At 33.5% G+C, this 16,234-nt stretch overlaps 1 protein-coding gene across 1 annotated transcript in view; it reads left to right on the top strand.

The window, feature by feature from the left end:
- LOC129757070 (pancreas transcription factor 1 subunit alpha) overlaps window positions 1–16,234 on the top strand; it is a 31,525-nt gene that overhangs the window by 795 nt on the left and 14,496 nt on the right. Inside the window, exon 2 of the mRNA XM_055754191.1 lies at window positions 6,611–6,927. Within this exon, the coding sequence (XP_055610166.1) occupies window positions 6,611–6,927 (317 nt within the window). The remainder of the gene's footprint in view (window positions 1–6,610; window positions 6,928–16,234) is intronic.

Here is a 16,234-nt window from a genome sequence, read left to right as displayed (position 1 = left end):
GGTTATCAATCCTTCATTTGATTAAATACTTAATTTTGAGAACTTGTAAATTTAATAATGTTTTCTTCCAATTAATATAGTGGGCAGTAATTGTTGTTATTTTGTGATGTCTGTCGACGATTTCAGGTCTTTCCAATTTTATCATTTTAAAATGCATTATTCTGACTAAGACTTTTAAACTAGTTAGAGTGACCAATTGTTATTTTCAAGTCACTCAGACGTCTGTAGAGTGAAGAATTAAAGAAATGTCACTTTGTGTTTGAGTTTTTCAAAAGTAATGGTAAAAAACTGAAGAAAAAACTATCATCAGAATTTGGAATTAGGGTACTACTCTGTTGGGTTAAATAACCATTTTTAGTCATAGCTTTGTTATGAATACTGTAAGCTTTTCTAATAACCGAATGCGTAGTTATATTTTCATCCTTTTATTAAATATCGAAAAATCAACTAAGTTCTCAAGTGACGAAAATATTATAATTTTTGAGCACCATAAAATAAGCTCTCATGATCGTTAAATCATCTTGATCTATAATGTACGCACTGCAACATGATGACACATTATTCGTCAATTTTCACCATCATTAAACTCATGATTTTTCACAATAATCAATTTTAAAACGCGTTTTTACTTTTACATGTTGACTCGGGGCAAATAGAGCACACTTGATCGGGGCACGATGAGCATTTTCTCCCGTTGAATCTAGCAGCGATTTCAACTCGATGAAGTCGACTGAATTATAGAGCAAAAGCTTGACTAGTTTACATCTCACGATTCACCTATTGATAAGGTGTTGGAGAGGTTATCAGAAGACTCGAGTTCGATTCCTGGTAACGGTGTTTTTATTTCATTTATTTTCCATGATCGATTATTTTGATTGTTGCATTATACGGCTTATAGCCATCATCCACCAATCAAAGCACCAGAAACATAATGTATGAGTGTTACACGAATGCTATAAGAATGGTAAAATGCCTTGATTAAAAGTTATGAATAAAATAATATATGAGTGGAGAGTTGGATGAGTTGGAGAAAATACGCCTTTAAAATGTAAAACTGATAAACTGATTGAGTTGAGTTTTTAGTCTCAACGAATCCCAATCGCCATCGGCTGAATAGTTGACCTGATACAAATTAAAAACATTAACAATTCACTTCAAGTTAACTTCAAAGAAAAACTCACTAAAAATCCTTCACGCTATTGAAAATTTTCAAAGAAAATGGTATCAAAATCATGCAATTTATTCATTGATTCTGGCACGAATAATTTTCTTTGAAATTGAAATACAATACATTAATTCGTAAATTTGTTTTCATCGACCTGGAATGATTTTACATTATTTCGATAAAAAAAAAAATTTGATATTTGAAAACTAAGAAATAAGATTTAGATTCAAAGACCAGTTGAATTTTGATTCAAAGTTGAAGTTTCTTTGTATCAATGGTACAGTGAGCGAAATAAGAATAGCACCACTATGTGTTTTGCTTGTTAAAATATGAATGATTGAAAATCACAAAAACTTTGTTCTATAAATTGTTTTGAGTTGTTTTACGGATAAATCAAGGTTAAGTTTACTTTTTTTGGACGTTGCAATTGGCGTTGAGGACCAAAACTATGAAAAAAGGGTGCGAAATAAAAATAGCACCACTTGTGTTTTTTCAACAGAAACAAGATTATTTCTAAAAATTTACTGTGTAAAAGTGAATAATAATGCTTCTACGAATTATCTGAATAGATAACTCTATTTTAAGGAGTTTTCTAGAATTTCAAAGATTTTCAAAGGTTTTAAAATAATGTTTTGAGAGATGCTCTTCTAGAACTAAGAAATATGATACTTGAGCTGTAATGCTTCATCAAACTGCTTTATTTCTTCATTATCATTCATAAGTATGATGCAAATTGACGAAACATAGATTTGATGCTGAATTTGAATAAAAAATCAGGCTTCAAATTCAAAAATACTAATGTTTTTAAATGGTCAAACGCTATTTCTCTAGTTTCAAGTCATAGATGGCAGCACTATCTCGCAATTAAACCGAATTGATGCCCATTTTCAAATATCTGGGATTAATTCAGGTGTGCTGGATGATTTTGGTCAAGAAATAAGTACTTGGTACCGTGTGACCGCCTTGGAAATTCTAAGATCACAATATCACAAAATAAGAATTTCATCAAGGACCCATAAAAGTGAATTTCTTGGACCAATAATCAGAATAATTTTGTACTTTCCGATGGAGCTTGACGAACCAGATAACTAGCAGTATTATTGGTATGATTTGAAATTGAATCGGAAGTTGAGATGAGCAGGAATTTTGGCGGTGTTATATTCTTGTGCTGGTGTTTTTTTTGCAAATCCAAAAAAGGTTTCTGCAGCGTGAACTCCGACAAAACTGTGTTGGAAAACTACCCCGAAATGATGGATATGGGCCTAAATAAATCTGCAAAATCAATATTGAGACCTAATTTGGATTAAACGGCAAGATAGTGCTGCCGTCTATGACTTGAAACTGGAAAAAGTGATGTTTGTTGAAAAAAAATCTAAGTTTATTAATTCCAACCTGATTTTTTCTTATTTAAAATAAATCGAAAATGTTTGATTTATAATTTCACGTCATTAAAACGAAGAAAGTAAGTAGTTTGATAAAGAATTACAGCTCAAATATCAAATTCCGTAGTTCTAGAAGAGCATCTCTTAAAACATCATTTTTTAAACCTTTGAAAATCTTTGGAATTCTAGAAAACTCCTTGAAATGCAGTAAATTATTCAAATAATTTGTAGAAGCATTATTATTCACTTTTACACAGTAAATCTTTAGAAATAATCTGTTTTTGTTGATAAACACAAGTGGTGCTATTCTTATTTCGCACCCTTTTTTCATAGTTTTGGTCCTCAACGCCAATTGCAACGTCCAAAAAAAGTAAACTTATGCTTGATTTATCCGTTAAACAATTCAAAACAATTTATAGAAGAAAATTTTGGTGATTTACAAACATTCATATTTTAACAAGCAAAACACATAGTGGTGCTATTCTTATTTCGCTCACTGTACTAGTTTTCTCTGTGTAAGACTGATTTAAAAGTGATAGAATACTGTTTTCCAGTGAGCTTTCGGTAACTGCATTAAGTTCTTTTATATCATTGATTTATAAAAAAATGACCACTTTTTAGAAAGTCATTTTGATCTTTACATTTTATCATAACTTACTTAAAAAGTTTTTTTTATTGAAAATGTTGATTTTATTTAGTGAGAAAAACTAACGAATTGTGACGAAACGACTTCATATATGTATACCATTCTACGACAACTGTTTCATAAGGAGTGTATTCGAAAAAAATGCAAGACTTTGTTTTGTGAATAACTATGTTTTGTTTTGTGAATAAATTGATGAAATTTTCAGTGAAGCTTCCTCGTAATGTAATAAATCCATGAGCAAAATCCAGAAAAGTCCCAGAGGGAGACCCAAAAACAGCAGGAAATTAAATTTTCGACCAAAGTTTACATGCTAAATGATTAAAGAAGTCCCAATAGTAAGCTAAAGTTTGAATAAAAGTGAAGATTATTGATTCCATGAAGTGAGAGAAATGTGAGATTTCCGAAAATCCGAAAATATGAATAACGATTAACACGATGGATGTCTGAAAATACAAAGAAGACTGGCCTCCAAATGCGACTCGACCGAGAACCTACTTTAGTCCTAAAATGTAAATTAGTTATTTTGCTAGCAAAGGATAAAAATACTGCAATGGATACAATGAACTCTTATTCTTCCTGAATCCAACCACACCGCTTTTTGCCAAAAAAAAATTTCTGATTAAAATTTCAATGTTTTTAAAATAGTATCTCCTCATCAGTGGTAAATCAGACAGCTCAATTAGAGGGGCGTGTTGAGAAAAAGTAGAGCGAATCCTAAAATAAATGAAAATCAATGGAAAAACCGGAAAACTAGTGAAGGTTCCAAATATAGGAGACTTTCGAGTTTTATGTTCCATTTTTAGACCTGAAATCACCAAAACTTTGTTTCAATACTAAATAAATCAAAAAAGGTGCGAATTTTTAATTGAGGCATAATTTAGATCCAAAATTGAACATTTCTATATATTTTTTTAGTTTTTCGCAAATAAACTACAAGTAAGTAAACACAAAAAAAGTTTCAGCTATTGTTTTGCTGATAGAGATGACTGGAAGTGAAATTGTTAAAATATACACAACAGAAATTTAAGTGTTTCTAATCGTTTAAAAGTTGTTATACTTTTTTAAGAAAATATTTGAATAAAGATTACATTTTTAATGAAATTGTTTACAAATTTTCGAAAAATCATACTATTAATAGGAATTTTAGTTATAGGTCCAATGAAAGGTACCAGTACAGTACCAAAATAGGAACAGTAGGTTCAAAGATGGAAATTTTGATCATCCATAGCCTTGCAAATCTTTCAATAACGGAGAAACCTATGTTGAAAATTCTCATTGAAGCTTGCAGATAAGATCATGAACTTTAAATAAACTTTTTGAAAGATATTAATCTCCTGTTTGTTTATGCGAAAAACATGATTATTTGAAAACCATCGCTTAAAGTGTCCAAAGTAGGGCAACTAATCCTATGTTATTTTTGTGCCGAAGAAGGACAATAAGCTTGTTACAACTTCGACCAAATTCAAAATTTGGAGGTCAAGCTTCAGAAACAGTAAACGTTATCAAAAACAGCCTTGATTTAAAAAAAAAATGGTTCATAGTATGCATTATAGATGACGCACGTGTTGCTCGAAAATTAAAGTCGATATATTCATTCATTGGACGCTATCTTAAAAACCACTTGACGAAACATCACAAAAATTAGCATTAGTAAACATTACATTACCAACTTCACTGAAAATTTCATCAATTTACATCCATGCAATCAAAAGTTATTCACAAAAAAAGTGTTGCATTTTTTTTAGAATACTCTCATTAAAATTAACAGCAATGAATATGTAGCGCTTTCAATTCACCTTCTAGGTTATTGATATATTTGAAAAATTACACCACCAGTATACACGATTTACTAAAAAGAGGTCCACAAATTTTGTAATTTCATGCTGTAATGTGTAAAAGTATGTTTGGTTGTTAACAACGTCATTGTTTTTAAAAAATCTGCCATAATTCTTTCATTTATTACAGAGTGTTATTTTAGCACGATTTCAGCATTTTTTGTTATGAAAAACATAAACTTTAACCACATTCTGCGCTTATTTCTGCTATAGTTTAGATCCCTAAACTTCTTATTTTCTTGAAAATTTTATGTTTTTTGCTTTTTTTTCAACAATGTGCAAGTTAAGCAATCTTATATTATGTACTCAATCTATTTTGCTTTTTAAATGCCATGTTAGGTTTTTATTTAAATTATAAATTTTCAAGTTGTTTTGATATCTAATTTTTTATTATTCAAGTCTCATTAAGGAAAACATAAAAAAATTTCAAAGAATTAAAAGCGTAAGATTTGAGAAATATTACTTTCTCTTACTTGGGGGGATTGAAAGTAATAACTATTGAACGGCCCCACCAAATACGCAAACCGGGAGATCAAATGAAGGGTTCTAAATCTTGGCTCAAAAATCTTGGGTGCCTTTTCAAGGTGTAGAATACCGTCAAACGGGGTATCATGCAACAGCGGGGTTTAATGCAACATTTGTATACCACAGCACTGATATAATTTTTAATTTTAGATCGAGTTATCTTTCAATGAATACAAAACATGACATCATTGTTCACATCTTAAGCTAGTATTTTATAGTTTTTCATTTTGTTTCAAAATTGAAAAAAAATCTACCAATAAATGTACAAATTTTAACATTTTTCGATGCCGTAAAAAAACATTACCCAGTGTGAAGGATTGGCTTAATGATATCACCTACAAACTTTTTACTTGTTTAATCATCCTAATCTAACATTGTTGGTGTAAAAATATTTTTCGAACGATCACCAACTTTCTTCATATAAATATTTTTATAATTCAGTTACCTGCCTGGGGTAAGATGCAACAAAATGTAAATCAAAGAGACACCTTGTAAATCTCATTTCCATATGCTCGAATATGATTGTTTTGCATGACGCATTAGTCAAAATTGAAATTTCATTCATCCAAACAATTATTTTTATGTTTTCAGCTAGTGGATTTTTTTTTGTATTTTTTACCCCTAAATGTATGCAATATCTTTTTATTCACAAAAAATTAATTAAATTAGTTTCAACAGAACCAGAAATTGCTGCAATTGGTGTAAATGGCTTTTATGGCATCAATTACATACGTTTTCATTAGAATTTTCATTAAAATTAAAGTTTTTTGCAAGTTACCCCTTTTCTGAATATAGTGAAAATCACATATTTTTAGAAAAAATAAAATTACTGAAGAAACCAATAATTTTTCTGACTACGTCAGTTTGATATTCCACTAACCTTAAAACTTTTGATGCATAAAGAGTATGATTATCTGTGGACGTGAGTTTTTCAGAAGCCATTGAAGTTGAAAAGTGTTGCATGTTGCCCCAGTTGACGGTATCAATCTTTGGAATGCAGTTATCTTAACTTAAGGTTAAAAAATTCGAATAATAAAACGGTTTTTTTTTCTTGCAGCATCTACTCGAGCCGATCCTCCAAATATAGGCGACCAAAGTGCGCCTCACAGCAGGCCCAACAGCGGCAGGCGGCCAACCTACGGGAGCGGCGCCGCATGCAGAGCATAAACGAAGCCTTCGAGGGTCTCCGCACTCACATCCCGACACTTCCGTACGAGAAACGACTGAGCAAGGTGGATACGCTCAAGCTGGCCATCAGCTACATTTCGTTCCTGGGCGAAATGCTTCGGAAGGATAAAAACGGCAACGAACCGGGTGTGAATGGGGTCAAACGACCACCCGTTAAGGAGCCCCCGAAAAAGTTCATCGTTCGAGGTAGGTTCCTTGGGCAAAGAATAACAACATTTTTCAAAATTTTATATAATGGTGTAGGAAAGGAATGATCGATTCTCATATCACGTGATCCAGTGAGAATTTCAATATGTTCGAAGTCTTCGGAAATAAAAATCCTCCTAGACAAACATTGCTAGATACAGGGGAGAAGACCAACGTGTCACTTCTATGGTTCTGTTGTTTACGAAATCGCTATGAAGCGTGACGAATTTTTAAAACCATGGCGAACGAATCATCACGAAAAGGACATTCCCCTCCGTACTTTTTTTTAGTCGTTTTAAGGGACGCACATCAGTTTGATCGCTTTCGTATTAATCTAAGCCGTCATCGGTGGAAGGATCCATACGTGGTCCTTCCAGCTGGATCACGGAATCATAATTGCGGATGAATAGAGCAACTAAATTAAGCGTTTACCGTGGCTAATTTGGTGAGCGTTTCCAGCGGTGGCAGATTGATGGTTTACTTTTCCACCCGAAATTCATTCACCGGATGACAGCGTGTTTTCTGGTTGCCACAATATGGTCCATAATCATTGAAACCAACTGCACAACATCTGACGACCGAACACATTAGATTCGTGCAAAGGGTAGGAAGCACCAGTTTGAGAAACTTTTTGCACTTGTGTGTAATATCCTGACGAATAAATGGGGTTTAGTAAAAATGACCGAGTTTGATTGACCAAGTATCAAGCAAAGAGATGAACCAGCTGAAAGCTGAAAATCCCTATAATAAAGATATTAAAAAATATGTATCAAGCAACTGAAAATAATTAAAGCCCATTTCGAAATGTTCTAAACACTAGGTTTACAGACATATAGTTAAAGGGAGTGATCGATCTCGAAATAGATGAACACCGTAAAGCTTGCGACATGTTAGCCCTTCAAGATGATTGCCATATTGTGTTTTTGCTGAGTGTTGCTAGTTTTCAGTTTTTTGTGTTCAATTGTATATAATTTTTCGCGGGAAAAATTGTATTTATTAGGTAAGACCAAATAAACGATCCTTTTTTAGTTTGGACGTTAACTAGACGAGATGTCTTCTAAATTTCTATCCGAAATTAACTCAACCCACAACATTGGTGCCGTGACCAGGATGAGGTAACTTTCGCCGGGAGTACAATGCTCCTGCTTCAGCGTTAAGCCACCCTCCTGCAAATCGAACCTGAATTCAATCCTCGACGATCAAACTACTGTAATGGAGAGTGCTGATGTTGTGCAGTTATGCACCCCAGTAAGTCCCGCGTTCCGAAAGAACTGGATTCGAATCTTCCCTAGTCCTGAGTACCCATCCTACCACCTACCATCCGATATTGTATTGTTCCCGATCAGTGATACGAATCCGGATGGATGGTACTGGTATTCATGGTCGAATATCAGCCATCCGGAATATTGCCGTACTGTCTGCCAGCCGGTACTAGCTTCGAAAATACGATGGATGTACTTCGAAGTTAGTGAGCCGTATGCTGATCACTTTGGCCCAAGTTACATATCTAATCCAGAACAAAACCATACTAACCGAAAGCAGCCGCAACCTGTCCCGGAATTCTCGATGTCCCAAGGTTCACCAAGTCCTGCTGTTTGCTACAATCCAAATCCCGTTGCGGCGCATACCAGCCTCCAAGATGTGGGAGCCAACTGTTTGACCCCTTCGAAACAAGGCTTCGTTTCATTGACCCATTGAACCGTGCTTACCATATCGCTGCGAGGAAACCTGTTGATTAGTTTGTTGAAAATTCCCAGGAAAATTCCAGTGCTCATGAGTGTAAAGAACGACAACAAAACAAATGTAGGGCTACCAGTTTAAAAACATTCGTTTTTGTGGGCCGGTATGATCGATCTCGACATAGATGATCACCGTAAAGCTTGCGACATGTTAGCCTTCAAGATGATTGCCATATTGTGTTTTTGCTGAGTGTTGCTAGTTTTCAGTTTTTTGTGTTCAATTGTATATAATTTTTCGCGGGAAAAATTGTATTTATTAGGTATGACCAAATAAACGGTCCTTTTTTAGTTTGGACGTTAACTAGACGAGATGTCTTCTAAATTTCTATCCGAAATTAACTCAACCCACAACAGGGAGAATGGGGAAACTTGATCCTGTTTTCTTGTTTTCATCTTACCTTTTTTTTTTTTTTAAAAAAAGCAACTCAGCGTTTTTGCATTTTTTCCGCAGACAAATTAGAAGATTTTCCGTTGAACGATACATTTAGGGTCTTGTTTGAAGTTAAAAAAAAGACTTGATCTCTTATCAAATGGAACTTGATCCTTCGTGCAGGGAACCCTAACCTTTGGCAAAAATCAAACGCAATTGAAAGATAAAAGATCCATTGATTATATTTTGGAATATAGAGTAAGGTGGCTTGAAAGTACGAGTTGGTTAAAAGTACGTTTTGAGGTTATGTCAAACTGATAACAGTAAAATTTGAAACTCAGCCCTTGATTGATGATGATTTAGACTGCTTACATCTAGACCATTTTTTTTTTTCGAATGAGTTGAAACACTTCGAATTTTTTGTTTTACTACATTTTTACATAAATTATCTAATATATAAAGGGCTTGAGATATAGCTCAATTGGCAAGTCAGTTGCTTACTGAGCAGATGTCCGTGAGTTCGAGCCCTAGAGTAAACATCGAACACAGTTGTACCGGATAAGTTTTTCAATAACGATCCACCAACTGTAACGTTGATAAAGTCGCGAATGCCACAAAGATGGTAAAACGACTATAATCGAAACAAAAAAAAAAAAGATCTAATATTTAAAATAAGACCGGAAAAATTCACATTTCCTTTTTTGTCACTTGGAGTTGAAACATCGCGAGGAAGGAGGGAGATGAAAAATGATACAAACTTTCAATAAATTAGAACACATTGTTCAAAAGCTTACATGAAACAAACTTGCGTACCATTTACATTGCACAAAATTGCACGATTACCAGCTTCTACAGTTTGACTTTCGCACTTTCTACTGTTTGCAACTTCGCAGAAGTTTTCAAATTGGCAATAAAGAATTTAATAAAAGAATAATTTAACATTTTTCCGGCCTAACGGCAAACATGTTTAGCAATTTGCCGCAGCCCGTGGCGTAGAAGATAGCATTCAAGTCTTCTAAGCCAGTGGGTATGAGATCGAATCCCGGTCACGGCATACATAGTACACTTTCGGTGGGTTGGTGGTTTTAGCATTTGTAAGATGCTAGCCATCATATCCTCGAAAGATGTACGCTTAGAGTTAAGAAAAAAGAAATCTCTTCGAGGAAACATCAAGTTTCATTGAGATCCTGTATGTGTTTGTGTTCGTTTTTAAAAAAAATCGAAACTCTTTTTTTTTGTAATTTCTTTATTTGACACGGCTAATACTTTGAGGCTTTAAGGAATCAAACTAGTATTGTATGTTTAAAATTGTTTGCTTAGGTCTACCACGGTCTACATCACTTTATCACTTTTTTTCACAGAATCAAAACTCTTATTTTCAATTAAAATGTTAATGTGTCTGGTACTTATCATTGAACAGTTTACAAGGGTACAAACACAGTGAGCACACAAATATAACCAAACTATATAGAAAATATGGAAAAATATGACAATATTATGAAAAAAAAAAAAAATTAAAAAAATATGACAAATGTGACGAAAATGTGAAAAAATTATGACAAAAATATGATATTTAAAATTTGAAAAATTTGACAATAAAATGACAAAGCCATGACCAAAATATAAAAATGAAAAACAAATAAAAATATGACAGATGGTATAAATTTGACAACAAAATGAAAAAGAAATCTGACAAAACTATAAAAAATATTGACAAACTATAAGGAAAAAAAATAACAATATAGACAAAACTCGAAAAAAAACTTTGACTACATTATGGAAAATATGAAAAATGTGATAAAAAATCGACAACTATAATAACTAATCAAAAATGACAAACAGGACAAAATTTGGCAATACAATGACAGAACTCTGACAATACTATACAGAAAGTATTACAAGTGCGATGAAAATATGACAAAATTATAACAAAATAATAACAAAAATATGACAAAAATGCGATAAAACTATTACAAAAAAAATATGACAAAAAATTTACAAAGTTTTGTATGTTCTGTCAGATTTTTGTCATTTTATTGTCATAATTTTGCAATTTTTTTATTTGTCGTATTGTAATTAATGTTCTGTCAGATTTTTTTTTCATTTGATTGTCAAAACTATTTCGTCATATTTTTATCACACTTGTCATATTTTTGTGACGTATTTTTCATCATATTTTATGTATTTTTGTCATATTTTGTCAAGTGTTTGTCATTTTATTGTTGTATTTGTTATCCTTGTGAGTCACAAGTTGTGACATTTTTTAACATATTTTTGTCAGAATTTTTTAATATTTTTATCCCATTGTTCATAATTTAGCAAAATTTTATCATATTTTTGTCATCGTTTTGACAGAACTTTGTCATATTCTAGCACATTTGTCTCTTTTTCATTTTAATGTCAAATTTTGGTCATATTTTTACTACATTTGTCATAATTTTTTCATAGTTTAATCACTGATGACACACTGGCATGACACTTAGAATAAAAATCCTATCATGTTCTGGCTATTTTTACACCTACCAATCGAAAAAGTCAAAAGGCACTTCATAACATCGCGCATGTTTCGAGTTCGTTGTTGATTGAAAACCTTGATCTACAGACAAACTTAATCTATAGTACACTATTGTTTGTGGATTGTATTTTTACAAAAAGTGATAAAAGTGCGTCATTTAAAAATCATACCTTCAAATTGGGAGTCCAACGCAGTCCCAACTTATTTTAAGTTCAAATCTTTCATTATTAAGGAAATTTAAAAAATATAAGACACATATTTGAATCCTTTCCAAGATCTGATAATTTAACTAGAGAAAATGGCCTTAAAAAATAAATAAGAGAAAAACTGAATACTTAGCTTTGCATCCTCGAAAATTTGAAACTCAGACCTCCTTGGTTTTCAATTTCCCATGAACTTCACGCCAAACGGCCAGCAGCTGTTCTTGGAGATGCTCCACCATCATTCCGCTTGCCATCCTTTTCGATCTACCGAAGCCGCAAATCCTAGTGAAACTTGATGTGAGGAAATTCGAAACCATTCCTTTCAATATGAATTCTCTTATTATTCATTACGGCCTCTAGTGAGTTGCTAGGGAAATACCGGTATCTAAACTTTCTTCTACCGTGGTTGAACTAAATGGAATCTTTCGATTGCTTTGATTAATTATTTCCCTATTTGTAAAGTTAACAACGCGTCTAACAAAAGCAACTGAAGGCAACATACATTCATCCACGTGGAGTTATGTATCACTCCATGGTTAATTTGTAAACATGTTAACGCCGTTGCATAGATCAAGGGGTATAAATGGTAGGGATTCGACCAGACCGAACTGAAAGCCATCTGCATTTTTTCGAAACTCTTAAACTTTATGTGAAAATATTTTCATCAAGAGGCGAAATCTTTTATGTTTATGAACCAGAAACGACAGTTTATAATCCAAGGAATTCATTCCAGTCAACCATATTCGCTTTATGTATCTACAATGTGAATAACACGAAATCTAAATAATTTCTGTTGTTTTTAAATTTCTTCATGGCGCTCAGTTCGGTCTGGTCGATGCCCGGCCAAATAATGAAAAATTACAAAAGTTTTGTGTAAGGAATCAGTAATTCACTGCCTGTCATCATTCATCGAAATCAACCTGAAATTTTTTGAAACTGTTTTGTAACTGCCCGAATGTATCACCATTTGAAGCAAGTTTGAAGTCAATTAAATTGGTTTTGGCAACGTCGATAGTATGCTTGAACTTTTGGCCTTTTGGTAATGATTATTCAACTAAACGTAACAAACCAGCTTACCTGCTTAGTTGTACGTAATTGAACAAGCATGAGGAAACAAAAATACTGGAAACTGATTATGGTCAATAATACTTGCTCTTGAGGACTTGAGGTCTAGCTTAAAAATTACAAATGACGATTTAAAAACTTCAAGGTTGATAAGTAGTCTTTCAGAGACGAATTTATAATTTGAATTATTTCATCAAAGGAAGAGAGGAATTTAAATAATTTTAATTAAGCTCTAATTCTAATTGCAAATTTGTATTTAATTTTTTTCCCTTATTCATTCCCTGGATTACATGTTAACTATCTGGAAAAGAAAACGTGCGAAATTGTGAATCATCGGACATTCTAAAGAAAAAAAAGAAATCCAATGAAGAGGAAGTTTTTGAGAAATCTTATCCAATGTTCGATCGATAAATCTTAGAAAAAGTGGTTAACCAAGGTTTGAAAACAAAAAATCTTTAGATCAAGAACAAAGATTTCGTATATAAAAGCCCAATTTATCCCCCCGCACTTAAGAAGTGGGAAGCTTTGTAACAGAAAGATAGTTTAAACCGAATAATTCGTATATTTATTTGATTATTACAAGACAGTGTATTGAACGTAAATTTTTTGGGGATAAATCCTATACTACAAGAGAACATTCCTAACGCTTCCACTTAATAACAGAAAAAATAAAAGTTTAAACACTTTGAGGAAAGAAGACAATGCGTTTATTAAAGAGGACTTTCTATACAATTCAATTTTTCCTGAATGCAACGCACACAGGTGTTAAGTTAGTTCCCTATAAATTGATGGAAAATTAAAAGAGTTTTATTAAGGTTTTGCACTTCTCTTGAATTTCTTACTAAGCCTGTAAGATTGTCGAGTTTTTTAAATCTATGTTGGTAGTTTATTTGAACTCGGGGTTCCACATTTGGATAGCAGTAAATCCTAATTTAAGAAACACAATTCAAAATTTAGAATTAAGACATTCGGATTCAGAGCTCAAAATTCTGAATTTAGTAGGTACTAACTAGCAAACATTCCAAATCTATCGCAGACTTCGATCAATTTCCTTTCGTACCTGAACTCAAGCAACCTCATACAAACATCTGCAAATTTCCCACGCCTCGATCGATATGCACTGTTTATGTGCCAAATGATGGAGTGAGATTCGGCGGCCAGACAATATAAAATAGATACAAACCCATGAAAATGGAGTTTCTTCCTCAACCCTCCTCTCGCTCTCTTACGGAAAACACGAAATATACCTAACTGCTGAACCATTAACAACAACATACTGCGTAAGTGGCAAAGCGGAGGGAAAAGTTCATCCTGATGGCGATGTTTGAAATTTTCCCACCAGGCTTAACAAATTTGAGGGTTGGTCTATCTGTGAAGGATCTGTATTGCGCATGTTCTCGAAATGCTGGTGAATTTTTCAAAGTTGAAGGAACTTCAAACATGGGCTATTGGAATATATTCGTTTACAAATGATTAAAAACTTAATATTAAGAAAGTACAAATAAAGATTGAAATCATTTTTAAACAAAGGTAGATTTGCTTCCTGACATAGTATTGCGGATCAATAATGATAATCTCGTTTTTGTGTTTCGTCTGTTGAAAAGTTGAAAAATGATTGTTTAGGAACTCAATATCAATGTCATTAATGCCATTAAACTAAACTTATTATTACGAATTTAAAATCAGAGTCCAAAGCTCAACAGAAAAAAACACAGGATTGACATGAAATAAAACATCACAGAAATTAGCCGAATTTGAAAGAATTGATTTTCCGAATTAAACAAATAAAGATGAGCTCTGAATCTGGATCTATAGCCAAAATATAGAGCGAGAAATTATATTTAAAAAATTCCAGATCATCCAAAAACCATTATTTTGGTAACTTCATAAATTCTCGTTCCATGTGTTTTTCGATCTAAGCAGTTACATCGTAACAATCATTCTGGATTCGAATTATGTAGGTAGAAGCGATGAAATAAATCGACAAATGTGTACATATACGACAAAAGTTAACTTCTGTTATAAGTTGAAATGGGTGTACTCCATTTCCCCGAAAACGTTTGCCAGAATGAAAAACCCCAGAATTTCAATCGCCAGAAAATAAACTTTTACAGTTTTTCCCTCCCCAGACGAAATCCAGAAAATTCAGTTTAGTTGTCTATCAGATGCTATACTTTCTTAATTGTAGACAACCCAAGCAACCCAAAGTCGCATATTCACTTCAAATATGGCTTTGGAAGATGCATATTGGCCGACAAAGAGAAACAACAGTCCAATTCCATTGAGTGAACTACAGTGAGGGGCAAAATAAAGTGTCCAAATTTTTTTTTTCCATTTCTTTTATTTCTCTGGTGAAAATTCAACGCAATTATTTAATATGTTTTCAAAATATAATTTATAAGTTCTTTTCAAATTTTGTTAATGTTGCACTGGTTAAAAAGATTTTTTTTCTGATAGAAAAAAAACAGTTAAAATTAAAAAAAACCGGGGGCAAAATAAAGTGTCCAGATCAGTAAAGCTTCAAATAAATCAAACTGATGGCAAACAAGAACGATTTAATAATGGGTATGGCTTTCTTTAGCCTTCAACATCTCCTGCAAGCGCTTCGACATACTTTCAACAAGGTTGTGCAAGTGTTGTGGGTCGAGTTCTTCCCACGCACGCTCCAGGGCATCAAAATAAGTGTTTTTATTCGTCAAACCAGTCTTATCAATCCGAGCATCGAGGATGGCCCACAAATTTTCGAAGGGGTTCAGATCAGGACTTTGTGGGGACCCTTCAAGAGGTTTGATGCGGCAGGAACGGAAAAATGACATCGTCAGCTTGGCCGTATGCTTCGGATTGTTATCCTGCTGGAAAACGAAGCGCTCTTCTAGGCCCATCTTAATGAGGGATACCTCGAGGTTTTCTCGCAGGATATTGTAATATGACTCAGCTGTCATGATTCCGTCAATTTTTACCAAACTGCCCACCCCAACCCAAGAAAAGCACCCCCACATCATCACGTTACCTCCTCCGTGCTTGACTGTTCCTTAGATATGGCGGTCTTGGAGCTCCTCACCCGACTTGCGCCACATAAATCGGTCAAATGATCGGTCAAAATTTGGTCAAGGGAAAACGCGTGTAAATCGGTGAAATCGTTTATTTAAAAAATCAAATTAAATTTCTTTTTCAAGTATAATTAGTATAAAATTCAGGAAAAATGTTCAGTTAGGCTTCCGCTTTTCCAAATCCGAATTGCCGGGCCTTACGCTTAACCCCTGCCATCAGATTTTGTACAGCCACCTTGTCCACCTTCTTCGCCGCAGAAAGCCAGTTTGCCTTGAACTGCTGCTCGTACTTAGCAGTTTTTTTGGTCTTCTTTAGGTTCCGCTTGACAATAGCCCAGTATTTCTCAATTGAGCGGAGCTCTGGC

The sequence above is a fragment of the Uranotaenia lowii genome, chromosome 3, assembly GCF_029784155.1.
Source record: "Uranotaenia lowii strain MFRU-FL chromosome 3, ASM2978415v1, whole genome shotgun sequence".
Classification (NCBI taxonomy): Eukaryota; Metazoa; Arthropoda; class Insecta; order Diptera; family Culicidae; genus Uranotaenia; species Uranotaenia lowii.
Note: the sequence above shows the minus strand (reverse complement) of the source record. Positions and strands in the feature narration are given on the sequence as shown.